Consider the following 16,275-nt stretch of genomic DNA (forward strand, 5'->3'; position numbering starts at 1 on the left):
TTTGTGTTGCTTATGTGCAATACTTTCTGTGGGTGTCTATATTCCCAACTAACTCTTTTTTCGGTGTTTCCAATTTCACTTCGACAATTTCACTCCTGTATGTTTTGTTTTGTTTTGTTTTGTGTAAATTGTAAGATCCGGATTTGACTGTCTAGTATTTTCAAAATATGTCGAAAGAGATTTTGAATTTTTAATATTTTGATGAGTGGAGTGGACTTACTACCCAGTCATCATCATCAATTAGATTATTAATGTTTACATGTTCAAATCTTAAAATTAATGAAGGTCTATTGGTTAATTTTTTTTTAATGGGATTGTGGTGCATATAAATTGAAAAGTAAAATGAAAGAAGCTGAACAAAACCTTTTTTATTTTGTGTTTTTGAGTTCCTTCTAAAAGCCACATTATACTCTTTGCTTAAAAGATTCAGAATGTAGTGCTCATGATACAAAACTAAAGGGTTTAGTCTTACCAATGAGATTGATTGTCCATGATACAAAATTAGTAAAAAAAAAAAAAAATCTAATTTTAGCAAAACCCAGCTTATTAGTGGAGGCACAATTTTTTAGATTTTTTTGCCAGGCCAAGTGAGGAGGACAGACTTGGATCGCAGAACCTCATCATTAACTGACGGTCAACACACGGGTGATTGGTCCAAGTAAATGAGAGTTACACTTAACAACTTCACTGAACAAATCACCTGTATTAAAACTCTTTGTACCCTAACAATCACCACCACCACCACATCCAAGTGTTCAAGATCACAATCCCACAAATCTACTCTTCTATTGAGATCCCCAGGGGCACATCCCCTCCCAGAGTCTTTTCCTTCCGACTCACCATCAGAAACAAACGATACACCATGAGCAGCAGGCAAAGGGACAACCGCGGGAGAGTCCGGAAACCCAAAACCACATGTTTTCCTCTTAGTTATTTTTACATACACATCTAAAGACATATGGCTTATCCATATAACAAACATAGTTTGACCACCCAACTTCTAATTGCCTAAAGTTGGCACATTAATAGCATCATTATCATTTCAAGTGAAGAAATGGGGGTTCAGTTCTTTCTTTTCTCGAGAACACATCCATATAACAAATGGATGTGAAATTTGAGTACTACTAGGAAGAATCCATGAGATATAATATATAATGACTGAATCAGAAACTCTCAAGCTTGGCTTCAACCCATACAATCTCGTTTCTTCAAATTATATTTACACACTCCTTTCGGAGACAGCAGTAACACTACACCCGAAAGAAGGGTCCTTTTCCATAAACATATGCAGGGATGCAATGATGCCCTTGGCAACCAAAACACAAATGCTAGTAGTAGAGATGACAAACATGAATGGACACATGAATATACAAGGTTATGATGGGTTCTACGCTACGTAATCGGGAGAAGTTCTGTATATTTCCTCCGCATGTGCTGCGGGTACATACACTACGTCGGTCAGGGAGCTGTGGGTTCGTCCATAGAACAGGTACACCAAAACCCCAATCAGCAGCCACATCGAGACACGGAACCATGTGCCAGCCCTGAGTATAAAAAATATTGCAAGTATTCAAGTTCAAGGTCTCTTATTCTGATGGTGCCAACATCAAGTTATTCTAGTAAATTATTTATATGCTAATTAACATAAGCATTGATGTTTCCAAACTAATCGATATGCAGATATACTAGCAAGTATGAAAGAGCAGCATGCGAAAGATAGATGGAGGAAGAAAAGATCTTTCCCAGCCTACCCAAGATTTACTAGCAGGTATGCGTTGATGAGGATGCAGCAAACGGGAAGAAATGGCACAAAGGGGCAAATGAAACCTGTCGAGACCCAGCCTTGGAGGTTAGAACAAAGTCACCAAATCATTAGAGTACCACAAAGAACATATGGTCAGTACCTCCGGTATGTCCAAAATTATGACGAGCATCATCTTGATCGATCCAGACAAGCACAAATAGACCACCCAGAAGAAGCAAGCCGCCGACAGAGCATGCCAGGTAGCGAAGGAAGCTGTTGAGAAACATAATTGGAGGATCATCAGGAGTTGCTAGACAATGAATCCCAAATTTTAAAAGATATTCAACGAACATTTAACATTCAAATGTCGATGAAAATTGTAAATGAGTAGCTTATTTACATGTATGTAGTAAAACAATGATTGCATGAGCAAGAAGCAAAGCACTCCATGAGAAGTAAAGACACACTGATTACCCTACATAGAGTTCTGGCACCATCACCGGTGATACAGACGATGAATTCACCATCTATATGCTGTTCCTTCTGTGGACTATAAGCTTAAGCTGGACAGTAACTCACCACAATGGCAAATAAACATCAAATTATTTCAACAAATAGGTTTGTGACTTGGATCAATTCTTTCAATTATACAGCCAGGAAATGTATTAGCAAGCACTATTAGAAGAAGTGATTAAAATTGTTCCAAACCAAACAAGAAAATCTGTTGTCACAGCCAGAGTTAAGATTTACACAAACTGGTCTTGTAGTGACACTTGAAGCAAATTTCATTCCAGATCCTACACTTGTGATATTACAATCTGAACTTCCCCTTGTTAAACTAGCATCTTGCTCTCTGGTTCCAAGCATACCACAGAAGACAAGAGTTTAATATTGAAAAAAAAATCTCTATTTTTTAACATAACATGTCACGGCAAAAAGTTTGTATATCCAATAAATTCTAGAGGTATCACACTAAAAATCACCAAACTTGTAATCCAGCATATGTAAAATTCTTTAAAGATCATTGGATGCATCTGCATGCCGCTTGGTTGGGTAGTTACCACTGTGCAAGATACATATTTCATTTGTCTCATGAAGAACTAAGGTATTGTTATATTTAGAGAAAATAAAGCTCATCGAGGATATGCTTTAATTTTTTTAATTTTATGAAGCTGGAGATGATCACAATTGCATGAGTTTACCATACACTGATCATTTTGTGATTGTTAATAGTTGTAAATTGATCCAGTAAACAATTCATTCTAGAGCATTACAGAGCCTAAGGATCACAAACATTTCATCTGTGGCAGGACATATATGCAGTTGACAGCAAGACTTACTCAGGCAAGAATGTGTAAGAAGCCGATGTAGTGAGGATAAGAACTCCAAGACAAACAGATGCAATGCTCCAAGCGGCCTTTTGTCGCCGAGTTTGTTCATTGAAATGCTCTGCAAAGATCAACTAAAAATTGACTACTTGGACACAATGATGCCAAGTCAACTATAAGAAAATGCAAGTTCATGTTCTGATTATTAAATACAAGTACACATAACTGAAATTACGCATGAAAGAGCAGTTGCACATGAACTCTTCAGTTATCAATTAGGCAAGGAACTCAACTCAGAAAGGGGAGTGTTTTTCAGCCATCAGTACCTGGATTGATTTCCTTCCCAATTAGAGGACAGTTGACTGATTCCTTATTAATTTCTTGAGATGGGCCATCATATTGGTTTTCGCTACTGCCTGTATTTCCAAGAGAATCTGCCTTTTCCCCATTGTTTTGAACACTGTAGCGATTTGAAACTGAATCAATTGATTCCTGGAAAGATGACGGCAGAGGTATCTCATCTGGAGGTACATATCTCAGTATCAAGATTGAGATTGCAACAATGGTGAAAGCAAGAAGTGTGCCAACGCTGACCTACACAGAACAAATACAGACGACAGAGTGGTTAGTAATGAGACCTCACACTTTGGTAGTACATCCTCAGCTTTTTATATCTTAAAACAATCTCACCATTCCTGCCAATTGAGAAACATCCATGAAGAATGCTAGGGTTGCTGCGAAAATCCCAGTCAAGATAGTACTCTTGACTGGAACTTGTGTGCGCACATTAACATCTGAGAAGAAAGATGGCAACAATCCATCTCTAGCCATTGCCATCAGTATTCTAGGCTGCGATAAGACAAAAATAATGAAAACATTTATCCTTGACTTCTCATCACTTATTCAACGTTTGCTTTAGAAAAAGCTATAAATATATGAAGCAATCACAATCAACGGTGTACCGGTGAGGTTAGCAGAATAACAAACTCAGGGACACGGATATTGTAACTAAGTTAACCAAAACCAATAAATTGCAGATGGAGAACTGAAATGGCTCATTACTTGAATTCCAAAGAAACAAAGTCGGTATGTTACAAGCTGCGAAGATCAATCCAATAAAGAAAAAATTTATCCAGACTACACCTTCATATTTTGTAGGAAAAATTCATATGTTCCCAAAAGTCAGTGATTTTCATATTTAGCCTCTGAATTTAACTTTGGCATATGTATGTATCCCTACAATCTAAAGTCTATTTTTAGACTACTACCGGTGTCTCTCCAAAACAGTATGGGATCTTCACCTTTTCACACATTTCATTTGGGTCCTATACAGTGGTTTACAGCCTATCCCATCCCAACATTCTTTTTTAAGATGGCATACCATAATGCTTGTTTCACAAAATCCATTTTCATGTCCGTTTTAAATTGTATTGGCATCAGCTATCAGTTTCTTAAGCAAACATCCTCTCAACAGGATTGGATAGATTGCAGAAAAATATATAGCATTGTCCAAGGATAAGTAGATTCCTAAAAAATCCACTTCCAATAGTGTCTACAAAAATAAAATCGAGACAAATTAGAAAAAGCCTTCAGGACTCCTTGATTTATTGTATATACCTGTGGGAGAAGGGAGCCCATTAAAGCTGAGCAAAGTGCAAGAACGGCACCAGACGTGATAATATATCTGTTATTGTGAAAGGAGCAAGAATGATTATAAAGAGTGACTAAATATATAATAACTGATATAAAGAGGCAACATCTACATACACTGCCCACTGCATATCATTTCTCGCGAATGCAGATGAGATTGGGGTGTCAGGATCCATTGCAAAGTATGGAACCAGGCCAACGACAACAACAGAAACCATCATATAGAGTAAGCAACATACAGACAGTGATGTTGCTATTCCCAATGGCAAATCTCTTTGAGGATTCTTAACCTGCAACAAGAGACTATATTAGCCTAAGAAAAGGGACTAATCAAGAAAGAAACCAGATGACGATTATTCTGTCATTTTCATCAGCTAACGCAATCTATTCGCAATCAAACAATCATGTGGTCATCATAATACAATTTTCATAAAGCAACACTCAGTGCAATTTTCAAGAGCAGTAGAAGCAAAAAAAAAAAAAAGGAAAAAGCTTACCTCCTCAGCAGTGCTAGCAACAGAATCAAAACCTATGTAAGCAAAAAAGACGGTTGCTGAACCAGCAAGCATCCCATTTACTCCATAAGGAAAGTATCTGAGAATTTAAAAAAGAATTAGCAACTTACAAGAATCAATTAAATCGCTACAGGATACTTTGAGTTGTCGTTAGTCATTACCCGCCAGCAACAGTATAACCAACCCATCCAGTCTGAAAGCCAATATATCCACCAGCAATAATGACAAATAACAAGACACAGACATTTGCAGTTGTGACAATTGATTGTACAAATGTGCTCTGCATGAAAAACCATCTCTAGTTAAAATATCCTAAGATACCAGCTAATGAGACAGGCAATGTGAACGTGCACTTAGCTACATACCTCCTTTATTCCCAAGCATAGTAATCCAGTCACAACAAAAACAAGAATTGCAGCACATGGATCAACAACAATATCAAGGCCTGGGATGGAAACACGTGCCAAAAATGAAGGCAGACTATCTGGTCCTCCAAAAAATAAGGCCTGAAATCATTTTTTTAAAAAAGAGCGTCAACATAAAATTTTTGTCTTTAATCACTGCTCCAAGAACATGAATCAGAGTTGTTACAACCATGTTATGCATAGTTGAGGAATAAATGCATGCAGCAAAACTTGGAGAAAAAACATGGTATCACCTACCAACGATATTCAATCTAAAGCGAGTGCAATAAGCTAAAAGCACAGATGAGATCCATCCAACTCCAATAATCAAACTATCCATAACTCCTACATTTATTAAATGTAACTGCTTATATTAAACGAAATCTTATAATGATTACTAATCCTAAGTCAATCAAGAATTCCATATGATTTGCAAACTTTAAGATATCTAACCATGACATTATTGTCCTCATCATGACTCAATATAGCACTCACCGTTATGCCATAAAGTTTTAATGGATGTCTACCACACAAAATACTATAGCATACACTGTAGTCGAGTCAAATCAACTTAGGTGAAAGACACTGGAAATGATGAAAATTCACTTACAAAATTTGGGGATATGCCACGTGCAACAGCTGACCCACCAATTGTATATTCCAGAATCAGAGCCCATCCAATCAACCAAGCAACACTGACAATAGAAACAACAAACTCAGAATACCCACAAGCCTACATCTAGAAGCAGTAAATTAAATATCATTCTATTCACTTCATTCATTCACTATCGTATTTTACATTCTCTGTATTTGTGAATTTAGAATAATTCCCATATGTGATATAGTAATAAGGCATATACAAGCTAAGTTATTTGATAAAAACAAAGAAATTACCCTTCTCCGACACATATGTAAGAATAGTGGTAAGCACTTCCAGCAGAAGGGCAACGGCTTGCAAGCTCCGCATAGCAGAAAGCTGAAAGAGCAGCTGCTATCCCAGCTATCAGAAAAGAAATGGTGAGAGCAGGTCCTGCATGTTCTCTGGCAACTGTTCCAACAAGAACATAGACTCCGGCACCTATTGTTGCACCAACACCTAAATATAAAAGAAGTAAGATATTTGAAGTCATTGACTAACAACAGCCAATAATCTGATGACACAAGAAAAGTAAGATTAGGAGAAGGCAAAAAGACTTGCAAAGGATCAGAACTCTCTCGGGGGAAAACAATTCAATCCAACAATGAAGCTAAGAGAACAGATTGGGAAAGAAGCAACATGAAACTAGGGAAAGCAAGTTAAATGCTAATGGCTTCAGGATAGTAAAGGCTACGAGTATAACCATTTTATACCATGAAATTATTGCAACCAATCAAAACCTCCTGCTGTTTGCATGAGCTTCTGTATCAATACAGTATCATCTGTTAATATTTCAAGATGACCGAAGAGTGTTCTTTCTTATACCTTCATGTGTGTGTTTTCGATCATGAACAGAGAAAGAACAAGATAAGAATGAACATCACAAAATCGAAATCAAGCGAAATGAGCAGAGTGCTAGACGAGCTCGATATACTGAAAGAAAGATTTCTTCCCCACTAATATAACATCCAAAATACAAATTAATATCGAAAACGAAATTCTCCAAACTAGTTTGTGTACCCAAACAGAGTCAAGCCAAATTTCCGAACAGCTAGACAATTCGCTTCCATAAAAAGAGAACAAAAGGGGATGAAAACCACAAACGACATGGGGGAAAGGCATCGGTTTACAAACTTCCCAACAGCACTAAAAATCACCTCTTTGTTTTCCCTTTTCATTCTCATGAAATCAATTATATGACGGCTTAGATCGCAACGGCAACCCAAAAATCCGGCAGCCATAAGAATCATCTAAGAAACTCCAAGCAATCAACGATAAGCGATACCTATTGCGACGAGCTGCGGAACCGACAACGCCTTGGCGAGCTGGTGATGCCCTTCCTCGGCCCTGACGCGGTTCGAATCCACCTGCTTCCTCCTCGTCAGGCACCGGAACCCCGAGCGGACTCCCCCACCCTCCTCGAACCCCATCACAAGAAAACCCGCAAAGAACCCCAAAAAAGATGCCGAATTTATTCACGAACGGAGACGCTGAACCTGACCGAGATCAAATTCGTCGGGATTTCATGCCACCAAGTCCCGACAAAGATTGGATTTTATCCCTCCTTTCGAGAGGAGAGCGAGGAGATAAAAAAAGGAGAGGGGAGAAGAGGCAGAAGAAAACGACTTCGTCTCCCTTGTTTATTCTTCCTTCCCGCTGCCCCTTGCTCTTCTTTTTCTTATTCCTCCTCCTCTTCCTTTCAAGGAATCTCCCGCGATCCTCCTCGTCCCCTTCTCCGATGGTTCGCTTTTAAAGGGCGGAGATTAGAAGGAGAAACAGAAAGAACGGGAACGAGACGAAAGCGGGCGATGATCCTCTACAATCCTTCTTCTGGCTGCAACAGAACAATCTCAAATCTGGCGTCTGATAGAGACTGTACATAGCACGATGAAACATGATCCGTCGATTGAGGCCGGATCCGATCCGTGTCGATCGCTGGAGAGGATCCCGCTACCAAGAATGGAAACCGACCAAACTGGGTAAATAAAGGAAATACACCAAACACGAGTCTCTCACCCGTCTCCCCAACCCAGTGAGGGAACTTTTGGGTCCCACCGAGCGGGTAAGGAACCGGACGAGTAGGTACGGTACGTATGTTATGCCCTACTATAAATGCGGTGGAGCGGATCTTAAAGATTCATGGATCTTTTCTTATTTTTGTTTTTGCCTTTTGTTTTTATAAACACGGGTGTTCGCACCGTCTCGGTGAGCATACCGTTCGATGCCCCATTGAGAGCGACTCCACTTACCTTTTTTTCTCCAAGGCTCATCAGTGGGCGGTCCCATGCAACATGGGGCAAGCTTGTCCTATTCTCCACACCCACATTGCAATTTCATGTTCCAAATTTGGGTTGCATTTGAAAGCTACCTCCTCCATGTTAATGATTTATTTGTAGGAAAAAAAAAATAGCCATGATTGACCAACAATTTGCACCTCTTGTCTCTTAAACAATTAGAAAACTTAGATTAGACTCAAATTAAAATTTAATGTGCTTTGGAAAGTTTCAACATTGACTTGATTAGATGTTTATGTTCCTTGTTCAATTAAAATGAGGACTTTTTTTTATAATAATATATTAAGGATTTTAGAGTTTGTATGAAATTTATATATCATAGGAAATTTTTTTTAATTATTTTTAATATAAAAAAATAAAAAATATATTTTTTGTGCTAAGTCTCATTCGTCTTCATCTTTTCAAGATAGTCAATTTTTTTTGACATATTATTTCAAGTATCTATTCATTTCTTGGTAGGATGTCACATTATTATCAACAACATCATCATAGTCATTATTGTTTGATTATAATTATTAGACAATCATCATCACAAATTTTCGATGGTATATTGTATGAGCAAAAAAAAAGAGAGAGAGAAAAAATTATTTATTTTTGAATAGTATTATATTTTTTTATCTTTTCAATGGAAAAGACTCTCATCAGTCGATGTTGACATGGGAAGGGCAAAAAGTATGGGGTTTTCAATGCAATAGTAATATAATGTGTTTTTACGGCACGTCATTATCACTGATGTCATAATGACTGCCACTGCATGGCACAAAATTAATATTATATACGTGCATTCACAATGCACGGCATGTGAGGAAAGGGACCGAAAGAGATTGCGGTGGGGGTGGCTTTTGGCGTGTTGTGCTGTGTCATGCAGGCTTTCTTCCAGTAGGGGGACGATCCATGCGTCATGGCTATTTGCAAGCAGCAGCGCCCGCCGGTTTTGATACGCGCTCCATTATTGGTATCGGAAGGAAGGAATGGTCGGTTCTTGAAGACCTTAACAGCTTCTCCTTTGTTTCCGTGGTCGCTCATCTCCATGTTTGTTCTCCATGTTTTCAGAAACAAGAAGCTCAGACCTGCGAAATCTGATCTTTAAACGGGAACAAGGTGTAAAAGGTTTCAGATCTGATCGCCAGTAGGAAACAAAGTCAGATTCCTGAAGTAGGGATCAAATCTTCTTCTCTAATGATTCCTGAGTTCAGGGCTTTAGATTCTTCGTCCCACACTTGTTTTCCTGTAGATCACTGTTCTCCATGTTTCGAGAAACAAGAAGCACAGACTTGTAAACCTGATCTCGAACAGTTGCTGTTTTCATGTTTTCAGAAACAAGGTGTAAGAAGCTTTCAGATATGATCTCCAGTAGAGAACAAGTCAGATTCCTGGAGTTGGCACCAAACCTTCTTCTCCAATGATTCAATGGAAATAAATGATTTCTGAGTTGAAGGCTTTGGATTCACTATTCTATCTACCATCATGAAAGGTTTCAGTATCCCAGAAAGGCTGATGATCTTTTAATTCAACGATGTCATATTACAAATGGAGAAATATGGGTGTAGCATGTAAGCTGGGTTGTGTCCAAACAAAACCAAATCATTCGTAAATTGGATTGAGTGGTGATGAGAAACACTAGGAATTGTTTCTTTCTCACGCCTTGCGTGTATGCCAGATTGCCAACATGCTTCGTATGAACTGTTCTTGACACCAATTTGGCTCTTGGTTTGACAGGAAATAATAGCTTGAGATCTTATCAGCACTTTCTGCTTCACAGGTTGTCCCAATGAGAGTCCATCTCTTGGACTCATCTTACCATGATTATTGCAGAGAATCTAAACTTTCAACAACAGGAATTGTCCCTTAATCACTGGTGGATTGTTTTGGAAGGAATTGGAGTTCAAAAGCTTAAACTTTTTAGTTGTGTGCCAAACTGAATAGTGTTAGTGTTCATTTACATAAATATTTCTGATTTTTTTTGTCTAAACCTATCTTTTTCTTTTTAATGTGTTCACTCATCGATGTCTATCCATTGCGGTATAATTTATATTTATTAGTCAAGTCACGATTTATCCTTGTTTACCCAGCTATCTAATTCAATGTTTTAATTTTTTATTAAGTTTGATTTGTTCATATTAAAATTAATTAGATCGAACGAGGTCAAACATACATGATAATTAAGACCAATAAAATTAATTAGAACAGTTCGAAGAAACAGGATACACTAATGTAACTCCTTTTTGACAAACAACATGATAATAAATATTATAGATATAGGGAATAAATTTCATGATACCAAAAAAATGAGTCTTTCACATGTGCATCAATTTTGTATCGGATGAAAACTTTAAACATATATGATCAGATCCTTTAGTCCATCTTATACAACAATTATTGTCATGATTGGAACCATTCATATAGGAATACTTTTGAACAAGCTAAACCACATTTAGGCTTAATCATATGAAAAGAAATTGAAGTAGCAGCAAAATCTTTGATGGTGACATGGTGATCGGCAGAACTATGGAGAGATCTCAAAGGGATGGAGAGTTCTGAGATGGAATCCAGCTTTGTCCATTGCACAAGAAATACTCGAATGATTTCTAATAATTCTGTGCACTCCTTCGGATACTGGTGAAGTTTCAACCAAGTTCTTGTCTGCTAGAGTGAGAGTATATATATTTTAAGAGTGGCTGTGATGCCTTTCCATCTGCATGCTCTGATAACACAAGACTTCCATAAACACTTTTTTGCCTTAAAACTGGTTAGGATTAGAGGAAGGAAAAGAAAAGGAACAACAGTTAAGGAATGATCCTATCCTTTTTGTATGCTTTGAATGCAGAGGATGAGACTGTGATCTCAATAATTGATGAAATGGATGTGTGAAGCATGTTTATTGTCTGCTGCAGCTTGCCACTCTTTGCCATCGCCTCTTCCTTGGTCTTTAGAAAATAATGGACAGGTACACTGATCAATATTGAGAAATGCTCCCTTTTTTTGGGCATTTATGTGTAATTTTAGCATGATGCCAAAGTAATTTATCTTAAATATTTAAAACTAAAAACATGACAAATATGAGAAAAATGAAAACATTAAAAATATAAAGAATCTTAATCGAGTTTTTGTCGTATGATTCGGTCCGAGAAGAGTATTTGAGAAACATAATATAAAATTTAGCTTGATACCATAAGTTATAAATATAAAAAATATAAAAACATCTAGATTTATTTATTTATTTATTTACATATCGACGACTAAAAAAGATTTAAAAGGTTTATCAAAAAAACTTTTTTCGATGATATAAATATACAATTAGTCCAATAATATTGAAAGAATATTTTAGACCTCATTATCATTATATGATAAAAATATTAACAAAATAACAAGAGATGATTTTTCTGGTCAATGTTGAACATGATCTGCCACTGTGATGGTGAACCAAAGAAACTGAGCAATAAAGCCACTGAAAACGAGCAAGCAATCATTGAGCACCGGCTGAGTTAATACCCCTATCACAAAGCTCTTGAAATTGTTCTCCACCCGAAATGAATTGATGGAGAGTGCACTCCTGTGCAGTAACAGGACCAGCCTCCTTGGAAGTCAACAAGGGAGAATAATTTGTTCTTATCCTTGTTCCAGAAAGATAGGACAAAGCTTGATGGCCATGGATTGAGCCATCTCTGTACCATCCTTTCCAACTTCAAAAGGACAGCTATAGTTTCAGCAGGAAGTGTGTGCAGAATTCTGATTTTTGAGTAGCTTCACAAAAGGAAGAAGAAGGGAGAATAACCCAAAATTTGGACTCTTTGGATTAGTGGGAAAATTGAATTTGAATTACTGGCAAGTTTTACTCAGATTGTAACTCTTTTCATCACAGTCATTCTAGCATTTCCAATGACTTCATGTATGAGATCTTAAAGATGTGGTTTTGTCTACGAGTGATTGAAACACTCCATTATTAGTCAACAATGCATTGTTTTCTCAAACAAGGCTTTGCCGTGTTGTCCACAGGATTCATTCGCTTTTAAGATTAGATCTTTCGTAGGACTACTGTTAGAAATGGCCTTCAATTCCACGTGATGGAGTTGATCCGATCTGGTTTATTTTCTGGATGGTATTGTGTTTTGAAAGTTGGATGCCACTTGAGATCTTACTCCTTATCTTACTTCATTGATAGTGATTTCCTCCGGTTGAAAGATCTGCAAAGCTATGTTGGGAGCAAATCTTTCAACCGGAGCTTTGCAGATCTTTCAACCGGAGGAAATCACTGAAGTAAGTAAGCGAATAACTAAAGATCTGCAAAGCTATGTTGGGAGCAAGTTCATAGGAATGTGTCTAGTTTGGAGAGTTCATAAGTAAGCGAATAACTGAAGAGAACCTCCTTTTATATGCATCAAACTAGGTTATCAACGAGGAGTATTTCCTTGTGAATATCATAGAGATTAAACTCGTTTAAGTGGTGCCCCATTATTGTCATGATTAATTGCCATGTGGTGATCGAGACTCTTAACATTAATTATCATGCAAAAAAAATTGAAAGATTAACGAAGAATAATATTTTAAAAGATTTAGATTACATAATTATATTAAGAGAAAATAAATTAAGAATATAAAGAAAAATATCACATGAAGTAAAAAAATTATTAAAATTATTTACATTGATATTTGTGAACCATTTCCTATTTTATTATATTTATAGAAGACTTGTCAGGTTTGACTATATGCATCTAATACATAAAATTTTTTGAAGCTGATGACACTTGTATACATAAATGAGGTCGATAGATAATTAGATAAAAAAAATTAAAATTATCATATCTAATATGAATGATAAATTTTATGACAAATATGATAAGTCGGGTTAGAATCTTAATATTTTTGTTAGATTCTTATAAAAATAGAATATTTATGCTAAGTATACCTTACTAAGTGTGTCAGAATGACATTGTTAAAAAATAAAATCGTATTCTTATAGATATAATTAAAAGCATAATGAATCATTCATCTAATTCTAAGTTGATATGAGGTTAAGTTTTTATGATAACCATATATATCTTGAATAGGTTCCTAGTAAGTCAATTTTATCAACTCTATTTTGAATTGGTATGAAACTTAATTTGAGATATCTACATATTTAGGATTATCATAAAGATAAAGGGTCTTTAATCAATATGAAAAAGAATTGAATCCGAGTTGATGGTTAGAGAAAAAGTCTAAGACATAAATTTTCAATTGAGAACACAAGCACTATCTCGATAATTACTAATCCATTTACTAATGCTTTATAGTCTAAAGTGTTTAAAAATATATATTCTTATAATAGAAATTGTGATCAAGTCATAAAAAAAATGATAATGCATATACAGATAGATACTACTATTAATATTTTTCACTTAATTAAAATTATTTATTTTTGTTATCTTATTTATATTTATATTTATAATATATTATAGTTAAATATGATAATAAGATTATCTTAACAAGACAAATTATAAAAATTATTATGAATAATATTAGGAAAGATTAACAGTATTACGATCTATAGGAGGGTTGATACACACAACAACTATGACTCGCATTGATAATCGAATTTAATGAAGTATTATTATACTTATTGCTCTTATCGACTTATTTTAAAATTTATGATCATATATAAAATACTTTTCAAAATTTTCATAATCTAATTAAATAAATTTATTTTTATTTTATTTTATGTAATTAATAGATAAAGAAAAAAATATTAGATTATGTGACCTTATTTAATTAGATAAAATATATTATAGGTCTAATTAAATTATACTTATTTATTGATTAATAAAATAATTTATTTATAATAGGATTCTTTATGAGATGACATTAATACGAGGGACTTTCCTAACCAATAATCATAGTTCCATTGTTCTCGCGTATAAATATATAGTATATACTAGGGATTACATATAATAAGATTCATGATTTATTGTCATCTCTCTTTAGTATAAAGGTAGAAAAATAAGATAAGTCAAGTTTTCTTTCTAAATTAGTATTACTGTATTGTACGCGGAGTTCATTTTATGAATCAAATAAAAATATTCTGGATAATATGGAAAGCTATGTATTCTAATTTTGATCGATTATTATTTAATTTTAATTTGGATATTAAATTTATGTCACATAAGAGTATTACTAATAATTTATAAGGAGAGAGCATTGCTTTAATCTTATCATGATAACTTACAAGTTAACCAGCATAATAGCTCGTGAAACAATTAAGATAACACCAAGACAAAATGCTCGAAACAATGAACATGAGAAGGCTGGTGAACGTAGCCACGATTCATGTTGTTGTGCTTCGTTCTAAGACCAGTTTGACGAAGTGCATGAACGCTTTCAACATCACAAACAATGCCACTTGACCAACTTCAATAGTGTTATACTTTAACAGTGTTTGCTAATTAGATGGGACTGCTTTTATCATGTCCTGTCAAGAGAAAAAAGAGTTGCTCGGATCTGAAGTTGCATGAACATTTCCACTTCACCAACTTCAATGATGTGCCTTTTGTCGTCTGCAACAACGTGATTCACATGGAATGCATGGGCAGGTCACCAACCTCTGAAAAGCCTACACTTTTCCCATCATGACACTGTGTGTCACAGTTCGAGAGGTCTCATGATGGATTTGATTCCACAGAATGGTCTCCGATAGCAGGTAAAGACTACACAGAGGACTCGATAATCTGTTGTCAATGTAGCTCGTCATGCAACAAGACCAATATTTCACATCACAACTCTGCATCCTATGGATTTGATTTTGGTATTATCAGAAGTACAGAAATTTTCTTCAACTTTCTCTGTGTTTTGAAGCACATGATTTTAGGAGGGTCATAGAAATCGTAATCTCACTTTCACTCGCACACAGCCGTGGACGACACCCTAGAAAGCCACAGTGATGAAACCTTGTCAACTGTTTATGGTGACAACTCCAGGCATTGGGTAAGGCATAATAAAGTCAGTATTAGCATGAACGAAAAAACTTCACGTGCTGCTTCATCTATATACCAATAAACAGAAACTTGTAAGGGTGAAGAATGATGCAATTTGGAGGGGACATGAAGTTCACATTGGGGAAGCAAGCCAGACAGAAGTGTAGGTAAAGGAATTCTGGAAGAATTAATAGACATATTAATCTGCAAGTTCTCATCCTTCCACGAGTTTGATTTTTCAAGAATCACAATCCACAGAGATTCCAAAATGAAAAAAAAAATGATCGATCTTTTCCTTTGTATGACAGTAAATGATTTGAACGGGGGAAATGCTAGTAAATTGGAGTTCTTTTCCTTGTCGTCTCAAAAGCTGTGTTTTGGATATGTAAAAGATTGATTATTACGTGAAGCCATCCATTTATTTGCCAACTGGTTATTCTAGGAATTTTCTTGAAAGAGCTTCTGCTACCGATGTGTAGCCAAAATATTAAAGCACTGAAAAATGTCACAAGAGGGATACTGATGATGGATGGCGAATCCAATTCTAATAATATGATCAATTTTTTTTAATATTTTTTGTAATTTTGAATCCATGATTGGCTCAGAATTTGGAGTCGATCTCGAGTAGCACAAGATGTCATCCTCAATGCACAACTCAGATTGCATGAGCTGCATTTGTTGTCAATCATACATGGTGGGTATCTACTACTACTACCTGATGACTGATATACCTAAAATATAATGGTGAGCCAATTT

General features: G+C 35.8%; 1 protein-coding gene across 1 annotated transcript; it reads right to left on the reverse strand.

Moving 5' to 3' along the window:
- Nucleotides 1-1,179: 1,179 nt before the first annotated feature.
- On the reverse strand, nucleotides 1,180-8,026 carry LOC135662190 (cationic amino acid transporter 2, vacuolar-like). The gene is made up of 14 exons (XM_065176610.1): nucleotides 7,564-8,026; nucleotides 6,536-6,737; nucleotides 6,252-6,336; nucleotides 5,603-5,743; nucleotides 5,399-5,517; nucleotides 5,220-5,316; nucleotides 4,840-5,012; nucleotides 4,690-4,756; nucleotides 3,763-3,921; nucleotides 3,399-3,666; nucleotides 3,085-3,193; nucleotides 1,905-2,017; nucleotides 1,752-1,827; nucleotides 1,180-1,544 (listed from the first exon to the last, which is right to left on the reverse strand). The coding sequence occupies exons 1-14, from the start codon at nucleotides 7,706-7,708 to the stop codon at nucleotides 1,388-1,390; spliced, it is 1,911 nt and encodes a 636-aa protein (XP_065032682.1). The 5' UTR covers nucleotides 7,709-8,026; the 3' UTR covers nucleotides 1,180-1,387.
- Between the last annotated feature and the right edge of the window lie 8,249 nt (nucleotides 8,027-16,275).

The sequence above is a fragment of the Musa acuminata genome, chromosome BXJ1-4 (assembly GCF_036884655.1).
Source record: "Musa acuminata AAA Group cultivar baxijiao chromosome BXJ1-4, Cavendish_Baxijiao_AAA, whole genome shotgun sequence".
Lineage (NCBI taxonomy): Eukaryota > Viridiplantae > Streptophyta > Magnoliopsida > Zingiberales > Musaceae > Musa > Musa acuminata.